This window comes from Piliocolobus tephrosceles, chromosome 2, assembly GCF_002776525.5.
Source record: "Piliocolobus tephrosceles isolate RC106 chromosome 2, ASM277652v3, whole genome shotgun sequence".
NCBI classification, from domain to species: domain Eukaryota; kingdom Metazoa; phylum Chordata; class Mammalia; order Primates; family Cercopithecidae; genus Piliocolobus; species Piliocolobus tephrosceles.
The window spans coordinates 178,270,107-178,282,282 of NC_045435.1; the positions used below are offsets into that span (position 1 = coordinate 178,270,107).

A 12,176-nucleotide genomic window follows, 5' to 3' on the forward strand; every position below is an offset into this window, starting at 1 on the left:
AGGCACTCGCTCTGAGTGCGGGGAGGTGACACTGATAAGCGAAAACAAACAGTGGGTATAGAGGAGGACCATCTCCTAACCAGGTGATGAGCCAAGCCCGCAAGACCATGGTTCTGAGAATATTGACAGGCTTTGATATGGCCTTCTCCCATGCAGTCCAGATTCACTACGTCTGCTCCATCTTAACTGTGTAACAAGGTGCCTGCACCTGAGATGGGGCTAACACCAACAGAATATTCTCTGAAAGATGGTAGGAGAAGAGATGTCTACTTTTCTTTTCTTCACCAACCATGCCCAGGGGTCTGTGGTGTAGCTCAGAACTCCCTATGCTAGAAAACTCCTAGACATAGAAAATTTGCTCTATAAAATATCTAACTGGTTTAGGTTATAATAACATAGGCTTGTTATGGGATCAAGGCTTCTCAGTACCTTAGGAATATGCTGGTCTTACCTTTTTAATTTTTTCACACTATACAAAATTTCTCATTGTCACAATCAAGGTAAATACATAGATTCAAATTTAAGTTCAAGTCTAGGATTGTCTGAATAAAGTTTTCTGCTAGCAGTGTTTCAGGGAATAGAAGAGCTTCCTTTTCTTTATGAAATAGCACATCCTAGTGGCACTCACAGGCACTGTAGGGAAATTCAGGAACTGTTTTTCTCTTGGGTGAAAACATCTTTTGCCTACAGTTACTCCTCGGTCAGGAAAATCAGATTTCAAAATGCTCGCTGTTTTTCAGATGAAACCGCTGTCAACAACTTCTGTATGAGAAAGCATGGATCTCTGTAACTCAGTATTGTTCTCAAGCCCTGAATTTCCAGTATTTTCATCATGCTGCATAAACAAGGCAACTTTTATCCTGGAAAACCCCAAGTGGCAATTTCAAAACAGACTGAGTATCTGCCCACCCCCCAACAATATTTCAAGTCCAAGCAGCATTCATCTCTCACTCTTGCTTAAATTCTCAGCATTTTCTATCTAAACTGACACTTTCAAAACATGACTTATTTTAGAACTTCTATTCCATTCAATAGGAAATAACATGTTCTGCTCGTTTTGAATAAGCCCCTTTCACTACGCCTCCTCGGCCCTTCACCAGTAGCCTATTCAGGTTTCAAGTAATCACATACATCCTGAGCCCGAGCCATCTTGGTGTCATCTACTTTCCTCCAGAAATATTGATACAAGGAGAAAAACAGCCAGAGGGCTCATAGCAAATTAGCACAGGCCCGGAGACTCACCAAAATTAGGTCATCTAAAATAAATCATGTAGACATTTTTTCATACAACCCCCTGCATGAGTAGCATTTTTCTAGGCTATTGATTTTCACAGTCACAGCCCTAGCTATTAATACTTTTCAAGCAGGTCTGAGTGTGCCAAGCGTCTCATGAAAAGGGCAGATCACAAGAACACATGATGAAAGGGTGTTTTTGGTGGGGTTTGGGGGGTCCTGGGAGGATGACAGTAAGTGCAATTTAGGAACAAATGTAATTTTCAACTTCCACGTATGTCAACCCTGTAATACTATGAAAAGGAGAAAGAGCAAGAGGGATAGTCTTTCCTGGGTGTCCACTATATGCCTCTTTGAGTGGATGGCATTCGCCTGCGAAGTAGGGCTTTTCAGCTTCATTTTGTAGATAAGGAAGCAGGGGATGAGAGGAGGGAGGGAGGAAGCTTGTCTTTAAATTCTCCTGCTAGAATATCATGTTTGCACTGTGACAGAACCCCAGAGAGGGGTTCAGGTGAAAAAATTGTTCCTACTTATCTTCGGAGTCTTCATTTAATGATCAATGAAAACTCTCATCTATGCCATCAAATTCTCTGCCCTGACATCTTTGAGAAAAGCTGGTAGTTGAGTGAGGCTTCTCTCTAGTTTTCCTTCCCCTGTTTTTCCATTCCATCCCTCCATGCTCGGATACTCAAGCTTCTCTGTTGATCTAACCTAGAAGCTTCCTTCCTATTTTCTCTTGTTTTAGGTCAGGCTTGGACTATGTCCTTTTACTTCTTGGTCTGCCATCTAGCAGCTTGGATTAGCGTGACCACCACTCAGCAAGCACACTTGCCTTTTAACAGAAGTCTCTGAGAACTGATGACTCCAGTCTAGGGAGATCTTCAGACACTGGGGCAAGCTGATGGGAGAGACACTGCAAGCTGGTGGAAGTTTCAGTCCTTTTCATTTCATTTTGGCTCAAACATTGTTGTGCTAGGCACAATGCCAGGCACTGGAAATGCAGCGGTTGATAAAAGATACCTTCATATTACATCGTTTGAAAAGTTATTTATTCCAACATTTCCTGAGGCCAAGCTGATTAAATAGGAGCCCACGTGGGAGATAAAAAGAAAGAAAAACAAACACTTTCTCAATAGATCCCAATAGGAAAATCAAAAAGAATGAAAAAGCAAGTGAGGAGAGGAGGGTGATACGTTCAGAATTGTGCAATATTCAATGTTAGGTATTTATTTTCTGTCCCTCTCTCCTTTATAGACAGAAACACACTTCTTTTTGGAAATGCTGAAGATGACTAAGTGATAGATTCCTAGGACTGGTTAAAAAGGAGTTTGAAGCAAGGGAGCACTTAGGTTCCCACTCTGGCAGGCAGCGAGCTAAGCACTTCCACATATGTGACTTTATGGATTTCTTACAATGCCATTGTGAAATAAGTTATATTAGGTCCATTTTACAGATAGGGAAGCTGAGGCTTAGCAAGAGTAAGTAGCATATTGTATCTAAGATACAGGAGAAAGGATGGGGCTAGAGCACTATTAGTAGGAAAAAAGGAAAGTTCCTGCTTGCTCTTTGGTTTCTCTCCTTCCCAACTTCTGAATGGATGCACCTCAATCAAGCAACATGTATGTATCCAGCACTTTCTAAGTGCAAAGGCATTGATGGAGTATAAAATATTGTTAGTTTCAGTCCTCATCCTCAAGGTCGTGATGCACAATTTTGACAATAAGATACACACACACAGAAATAACTAACAATCTATATCCTATGTAGAGAAAAGACTGGTGGTCCATGCTGTGGGGCCAAAGGAGAGCCTGTGGGTTGGAGTTACCTAGGCAAGTGGGATGTGTAAGAATATTCCAGGTAGGAAAAGTAATGATGAGTAGAGACTCAACGATTCCAGCAGGAGGTGGAGGGTAAGCATGCAAAGAAGCAGGACTGAGCAGGTCACAGAGCACAGTAACAACAGGGGAGCCTGGAAAAGTAGACAGAGCAGAACAGTGAATATGGCTGGATCTGCAGTATCTCCAGGTGTGTGTGTGTGTGTGTGTGTGTGTGTGTGTGCGTGCGTGCGTGTGTCTTGGCATGTGGTGGGATGGAGGTTGGGGAGCTGGGAATAAATATGGAAAGCATGAAGAAAGCACTGGACTGAGACCCAAGAGACAGGGGTTCTAGTCCAAGCTTTGTTGCTAGCTGGAAGTGCAACTGCAGGCTACACACTCAATATCTCTGAGCCTCAGTTTTCTTCAGCTGTAAGACCAGAAATTGGAGCAGATTATCCCTAAGGTCCATCCCATGTTAGGAATCCCGTCTCTACTAAAAATACAAAAAACTAGCCAGGCGAGGTGGCGGGCGCCCGTAGTCCCAGCTACTCCGGAGGCTGAGGCAGGAGAATGGCGTAAACCCGGGAGGCGGAGCTTGCAGTGAGCTGAGATCCGGCCACCGCACTCCAGCCCGGGCGACAGAGCAAGACTCCGTCTCAAAAAAAAAAAAAGAATTCCAAGACTTTCCCTACTTTTCCCTGTCTTCTTTTATTGCCCTCTCCCTGCTGTCAGCTCAAGGCTTTAGAAAATGTTATCCTTAATTGGCAAATAACACTTATTTTTTCCAGAAACAATTGCTTCATTCCATGAACCTGAACAAGCCCTGTCATTCTTTAAAAAATAAAAAAAAATTCTGTGAAGAAACTCATTGGTAGCTTGATGGGGATGGCATTGAATCTATAAATAACCTTGGGCAGTATGGCCATTTTCACGATATTGATTCTTCCTATCCATGAGCATGGTATGTTCTTCCATTTGTTTGTGTCCTCTTTGATTTCACTGAGCAGTGGTTTGTAGTTCTCCTTGAAGAGGTCCTTTACACCCCTTGTAAGTTGGATTCCTAGGTATTTTATTCTCTTTGAAGCAATTGTGAATGGAAGTTCATTCCTGATTTGGCTCTCTGCTTGTCTATTATTGGTGTATAAGAATGCTTGTGATTTTTGCACATTAATTTTGTATCCTGAGACTTTGCTGAAGTTGCTTATCAGCTTAAGGAGATTTTGGGCTGAGATGATGGGGTTTTCTAAATATACAATCATGTCATCTGCAAACAGGGACAATTTGACTTCTTCTTTTCCTAACTGAATACCCTTGATTTCTTTCTCTTGCCTGATTGCCCTAGCCAGAACTTCCAACACTATGTTGAATAGGAGTGGTGAGAGAGGGCATCCCTGTCTGGTGCCAGTTTTCAAAGGGAATTTTTCCAGTTTTTGCCCATTCAGTATGATATTAGCTGTGGGTTTGTCATAAATAGCTCTTATTATTTTGAGGTACGTTCCATCAATACCGAATTTATTGAGCGTTTTTAGCATGAAGGGCTGTTGAATTTTGTCAAAAGCCTTTTCTGCATCTATTGAGATAATCATGTGGTTCTTGTCTTTGGTTCTGTTGATATGCTGGATTACGTTGATTGATTTGCGAATGTTGAACCAGCCTTGCATCCTAGGGATGAAGCCCACTTGATCATGGTGGATAAGCTTTTTGATGTGCTGCTGAATCCGGTTTGCCAGTATTTTATTGAGGATTAGCAAAAAAGAGCCCGCATTGCCAAGACAATCCTAAGTCAAAAGGACAAAGCTGGAGGCGTCACGCTACCTGACTTCAAACTATACTACAAGGCTACAGTAACCAAAACAGCATGGTACTGGTACCAAAACAGAGATATAGACCAATGGAACAGAACAGAGTCCTCAGAAATAATACCACACATCTACAGCCATCTGATCTTTGACAAACCTGAGAGAAACAAGAAATGGGGAAAGGATTCCCTATTTAATAAATGGTGCTGGGAAAATTGGCTAGCCATAAGTAGAAAGCTGAAACTGGATCCTTTCCTTACTCCTTATATGAAAATTAATTCAAGATGGATTAGAGACTTAAATGTTAGACCTAATACCATAAAAACCCTAGAAGAAAATCTAGGTAGTACCATTCAGGACATAGGCATGGGCAAGGACTTCATGTCTAAAACACCAAAAGCAACGGCAGCAAAAGCCAAAATTGACAAATGGGATCTAATTAAACTAAAGAGCTTCTGCACAGCAAAAGAAACTACCATTAGAATGAACAGGCGACCTACAGAATGGGAGAAAATTTTTGCAATCTACTCATCTGACAAAGGGCTAATATCCAGAATCTACAAAGAACTCAAACAAATATACAAGAAAAAAACAAACAACACCATCAAAAAGTGGGCAAAGGATATGAACAGACATTTCTCAAAAGAAGACATTCATACAGCCAACAGACACATGAAAAAATGCTCATCACTCGCCATCAGAGAAATGCAAATCAAAACCACAATGAGATACCATCTCACACCAGTTAGAATGGCAATCATTAAAAACTCAGGAAACACCAGGTGTTGGAGAGGATGTGGAGAAATAGGAACACTTTTACACTGTTGGTGGGATTGTAAACTAGTTCAACCATTATGGAAAACAGTATGGCGATTCCTCAAGGATCTAGAACTAGATGTACCATATGACCCAGCCATCCCACTACTGGGTATATACCCAAAGGATTATAAATTATGCTACTACAAAGACACATGCACACGTATGTTTATTGCGGCACTATTCACAATAGCAAAGACTTGGAATCAACCCAAATGTCCATCAGTGACAGACTGGATTAAGAAAATGTGGCACATATACACCATGGAATACTATGCAACCATAAAAAAGGATGAGTTTGCGTCCTTTGTAGGGACATGGATGCAGCTGGAAACCATCATTCTTAGCAAACTATCACAAGAAGAGAAAACCAAACACCGCATGTTCTCACTCATAGGTGGGAACTGAACAATGAGTTCACTTGGACTCGGGAAGGAGAACATCACACACTGGGGCCTATCATGGGGAGGGGGGAGGGGGGAGGGATTGCACTGGGGAGTTATACCTGAGATAAATGATGAATTGATGGGTGCTGATGAGTTGATGGGTGCAGCACACCAACATGGCACAAGTATACATATGTAACAAACCTGCACGTTATGCACATGTACCCTAGAACTTAAAGTACAATAAAAAAATAAATAAATAAAAAAACAGAAATCTGTGTTTTTGTTATTGGAAAATTCTTAAAGCATAGCCCAAAATGGCCAATGTGGTTTCTATTTAACCAATGTCACTTTTTTCCTTTATGCACCTATTTATCTTTACTGAGTTATTATTTGACATGATAGTAATATTAGGGGCTCCACAGGAAAGATCCTCTAGGAACCTTACTGCTGTGTTTGCTATAAGCATATTGCAAGGATATTATTCATCACACAAAGAAGAACCTCAAAAGGAACTTCTCTCTGATTTACAGATCAGGAAGAGGTGTGCCATTACAGAGTGACTGGCTTCTCTCTAACTCAAGGACCCTGTAACTTTGTAAAGGGCTCAGTTTCCCTCTTCACAATTTAATGCTGCCAGAAAGCATAGAGCCAAATACAGGTCTAAATCTTGCAACACATTGACTTATACACAGCGTGCTCCCTCACCCTTGGCTCTCCGTTCCCTTCCTGCTCTTTTGGTCTTTCTTGGCTCTGTTTTTTCCATCTTCTTTATAATTTATTTTTATCTTCCTCAATTATATGCATTTGAGTTCCTTAAATACCTCTGGAAACAAAAAGGTTTAAAAACAAATAAACACAAACAAGTAAATAAATAACCTGAGCAACTGAAGGCCTTGCTTTCTAAACCAGGGGTCAGCAAACTATGGCCTGCTGAACAAACCCAGCCTATCACCTGTTTTTGTAGGGCCCACAAGCTAAGAATGATTTTTACATTTTTAATGGTTTGTAGGAAAAAATAAGATTTGTGATATGCAAAAATTGTATAAAATTCAAATTTCCGTGTCCATAAATAAAGTTTCATTGGAACAAGGCTATGCCCACTCATTTGCATATCATCAATAGCTACATTCACCCTACATAGCAGAGGTCAGTAGATGTAACAGAGGCAGATATAAACCTGGAGCATAAAATATTTGCTATCTAGCCTTTTACAGGAAAAGTGTTGTCCCTGGATTAGAGCTTCATTTTACATCTGTTTAAGTTTCTCCCGCCAATGTTAATATTATAGGATTGCTTCAAAGCTAGGTATTTGCTACATACTAACTCAGTCTAGATATTTTTGGTGTTTTTCTCATAAAACTACCCCTCGGTGTATTTTAACCTTGACTCAGGCTCATGTTTACTGTTTGGCTTAGAGTTCAGTGCTATGTAATAAAGACAATTAATTTTCAGCTTTTTAGAAGTAACTTGAAGACCCTTTTAGGTCCATTTTACAGTCACTGATAAAATGAATTTTAAAACTTCTGTTTTTGCTGAGATTTCTAAGCCAACAGAAAGATCTACACAGCAACTTGGCACTTTTTACACCACATTCAATGTCCTCCAGTTTCTTTTCAACTGATGCATGTGTTTGCATATTTACTTCTTTTTTTTTCTCCTCCTGGTCAACCTTAGTTAGAAATAAAACGAAGTCTCCATGGAAACACAACATAATGCTCTCTCACAGATGATCGAGGGACCCAAGCAGCTGGTATTGGGCTAAAGTCTGCAATGGCGTCTGACCAAATTCGGAATGGAAAACAGCTTAGCCGGCTCTTTCAGACCTTTCAGAATTCTATAGCTGAGCATGGAAACCTACACAGACTGTGAACTACCGTGGGTTGTCTTATTCTTTTATTTTCCTTCTGAGAATATTCTCTTATCCATTTATATGTTTCACTTAAAGGGTTTCAATCTCTCCCCTACTTAGACTGATGGACAGACACAACAGAATAAGTGGGAAGAAAACCTCCATTCCCAGTGAGCACCTACTATATTAGGCATTCTATGTCATGACTGGCCCCCAGTGTCTCACAGTTCTAAAAGAGGCAGAGCTTAAATTTGAACTCTTATCTGTTTAACTCCAATGTCCATTTTCTTTCAACTTCACAAGAAAAAATAGAAAAAACAAGGCTTAACGGAGGTTTTCTCTTTAACATAGCCATGGTCCCCTGCCCACCCTCTTTTTCCTGAGGGGGAAAAAAAATCATAATAAAGAAGTAAGAATACGAAAGTCAGCTTCTCTCTTAACCCCAACTATGTTTATAAGAAATCAAGATCTAAAGCTAAGTTGGGGAGGAACCAAGAGAACCCTGGTTCTCTTTCCTAGAAATCCTTTCCAAATGGTTGAAGGAGAATGTCTTAAATAAGGGTAATAAGTGAGTGTCTTAAAGGGAGAATAAACAGAGCACTAAGGACATTGGGGAGTGGGTGATGGAGAAATGTGTCAAGAAGATGTGTCAGCACAAGCTCATTCTAATTTAGAGCCTTGGCTATTTCTTAGGGTTAACGGTCAACTAAACTGTGCTTTTCTCCCCTCAAACTCTGATTTAGGAGCAACATTCTCCTAGGTCCCATTTCTTACTAGGGTGTGATCTGGTAGCATACACCCTTGTCCAAAGCAGTATCTGGCATCTCCAAGGTAACAGAGTCTTAACCACCAAGGCATCATAAAGAGTCGCTCCAAACCTATAGTCTCAAACCATGGGGAGTATGGGATCCACATAGGTGTCTCAGAAGAGGCTGGGGGATGACTGCTCCCCTCAAGCAGGTGGGCTGCAAGCTCCCACCTTTAGCTGAGGCAGCTTTGCTTTCACCTGTCTAAAGAAAATGTTCCTCCACTTCATAATCCTTTGAAAAACGCTTTCCTAGAACATACCTTCATCTGAACATTGGCACACAGCACAGATCGGTAATTGATATTTAAACTAGACTTTTGAGAGAGAAAGGCATGCCCTCTGAAGGTTTATGCAACAATTCATGGTAATACCACCCATCCTATGACAAAGACATGGAGGCAGACTTTTTTTAAAGTGAAATGGTCCCTCTTCCCCTTCGCCTGATCTGTGTTCACATCACCATCACTGCTACCACTGAGGGTCAAGGAAACACGGAGAAGAGAGAACATGGGAGGACAAAGAAGCAGGCTCCTTCTAGTGACAGACAGATTCAGGAAAGAAACAGCAGGCATCTCCTCCTCATCCATCCCTCCTCATTCCATGAGCTACCATGAAAAGGTGAGCTCCCCTTCTAAAGCAGGATGTGGTAGGCTGTGCTATCCTCCTTATAAATTGAGAAGAGTTCATTTCTTTTCTGCACAAGCCTTTTATTATATAAAGAATCCATGTAAAATACTTTGCTCTCCAGAGAGGAGCCGTATCATTGCAAATTGCTGTATTAATATAATTAGCTGATAAATTAGAGCAGCAGCTACTACACTGAAATAGACCTTCAGATTATGGAAAAATGAAATCACTGGGGACATATTGTACATGAAAAACAATCTTATCCTGTGCAGAAGTTTTGATTTGAGCTAGGACAACTGTTCTTACAATTGCTAAACTGTTTTTTCAGTTTTCAGTACCCTTGTCCTTCTGAATGGCTTTTACTCAGTTTCTGGGCTCTTTAAAACTCTAGGCGCAGGTAAAGGAAGCGCTTGTGCAGGAGCAATAATTGCTCTGTAAAGGAAAGATTCTTCCCATCGCAGAGCAACTTATAAAGATTACACATCCAACCCTATACCAGGAAAACATTCTCCTTTTTGTTAATCTTTCATGAAATAAATAATGGCATTGGAAGTTTCGTGTACAACCAGTAATTTATCTTGGGCTACACTGATAGGGAAATAAATAAGTGCTGTCATTTCAAGGAGAACTTGAACTACTTTATTAGCTGTTAGTACAGACCACATGATTCAAGTTTAGAAGAAAATAAGTCTTGAATCCCAGGCAGCATTAAAAAAAAAAAAATTCCACTCTTAACTTATAAATTCCCTTTCCCTTAAGAAGAATGGAGTCCCCATACTTCATTTTGACCTGCTAAATCATCTCCCTACTCAGAGCCAAAGATACTTCTTCTGGCAGCACATGGTTAGGAGTTTCCATAGGTGAACTTGACTGTCTTTTGTGTAACCCTCTGAGGAAAGAGAAAACTTAAAGCTAAAAAAAAAAAAAAAAAAGTAGAAGAAGAAGAAAAAAAAACAAGGCAACCCAAGAAGAGGGCTCACTGCATTTTTCTTTCTTTTTCTTACAGGGTTTTGTCTTGCTACTTCAGCCCTTATTTCTTTAATAACAACCTTTGACATCAGTGCAGTGCCCTGCTTGGATGACTTTGCAATCAGCAGTACCTGTATGCCATGCCCGTCTCTGCTCTGGTGGTTTCCCGCAACGAAATTCCATGAACACGTAGAAACTTTTCCAGATATTTCTGTTCGGCTGCTCCACTGGGCCTCACAGGTTTGCAGGCTGCCTGAGGCTGAGTCTTGGTCACTGCTAGGTGCCATCTACATTTTAGAGCCGATTCACTGGATTTTGGCAGACCCAGCTTGGGGCTAGGGATGTCTGCGCAGGCAGGTTTATACAGATGCATGTTTCAAAAACCCAAGGAAGCAAAGCTAATTGCACAGTGCTTAGCTTTAAGACTCACTGTATCTTGCTGTGAATACTTTGGGTTATCTGGCTTCAGTATGTCCCTCAAAAGGATTAGCTTGTTTTCTTTAGACCTCTCGTATCATTTTTGTAGGCGAGCAGGCTCCTACGTTCCCGACAGAACTGTTGGTTGTGTGTTTCTGCCCAGGCCTGTGCATAAAGGAGCCTTTCGGGGGCCAATCACTTTTCTCATCCCTTTAAAGTACTCTGAGTCAAACGTAAGCAACTATGTATTGGCCCTGGGGAAAAAAAATATGGGAACTTTTTCCCATGTCTTTCTATTTAGGTAAAAGGAAATATTTTGGTGGGATCTGGGCCAATCTGTTTTTATAAGGACCATAAAGCCTTAGGGATGATTCATGAGTATGTAATGAGGCTTCTCTAAATTATTACATATTTTGTAATCAAATAATTTTTTATACTAGTGGCATGATTCATTTGGGTGAAAGGTCCATTAACCTCTTTCAGATGTTGTTGTCAAATGATAGAAAAATATCAAGGGGTTGTAAAAGGCAAAGGGTCCACACAAATATGGCTAACTATTTTTGACAAATGTGAAGAGCAGTTCTGTGGTGCTGGAGCAACTGGATATCCATCAGCGAGGCAAAGCAAAACAACAGCAAACAAAAACAAATGAACCATTGACCTGAACCTCATCTTTATACAAAAATCAACTCAAAATTGATCATGGATTTAAATGTAAAATGTAAAACTATAAACTTGCAGGTAAAAACAGGAGAAAATACTCAGAACCTACAGTTAAGTGAAGAACTATTAGACTTGACACCAAAAGCACAATCCATAAAAGGAAAAACTCATAAATTAGATTTCATCAACATTAACAACTTTTGCTCTATGAAATACCACGTGAAGAGGATTTTAAAAAGCAAATTACATTCTGGGAGAAAATATTTGCAAACCACATATCTGACAAAAGACTTATATCTAGAGCATACAAAGAACTCTCCAAACTCAACAATAAAAACATAAACAATCGAATTGGTAAACGGGCAAAAGATATGAACAAACATTTCACTGAAGAGAATATGCAGACGGCACATAAGAGCATCAAAAGATCATTAGCCATTAGAGAAATACAAATGAAAACCACCATGAGAGATCACTGCACACCTATCACAACAGCTAAAATACAAATGGTGATAACACTAAATGCTGTCAAAGATTCAGGGAAACTGGATCCCTCATAAATTGCTGGTGGGAATGTGAAATGGTTCAGCCACTCCAGAAAAGTTTCTTATAAGACTAAACATTCCAAACTTACTATAACACAGCAATCACACTGTTGGGTATTTATCCCAGAGAAATGAAAACGTATGTTCACATGAAAACCTGCACACAAATGTTTATAGCATCTTTATCTGTAACAGCCAAAATCTAGAAACAACTCAAATATTCCAGAATGGGTGAATGATTAAA

At 40.3% G+C, this 12,176-nt stretch overlaps 1 protein-coding gene across 3 annotated transcripts in view; it reads right to left on the reverse strand.

Annotated features, from left to right (window-relative positions):
- The window catches only part of KCNAB1 (potassium voltage-gated channel subfamily A member regulatory beta subunit 1), a 437,512-nt gene that overhangs the window by 403,883 nt on the left and 21,453 nt on the right, over positions 1–12,176 (reverse strand). The window contains exon 1 of one of the 3 annotated variants that reach the window (XM_023223334.1): positions 10,439–10,897. The exons of the other annotated variants lie outside the window; for them this stretch is intronic. Coding sequence (XP_023079102.1) covers positions 10,439–10,680 — 242 coding nt within the window. The 5' untranslated portion in view covers positions 10,681–10,897. Of the gene's footprint in view, positions 1–10,438; positions 10,898–12,176 lie in introns of those variants that run through there. 3 annotated transcript variants of the gene reach the window in all.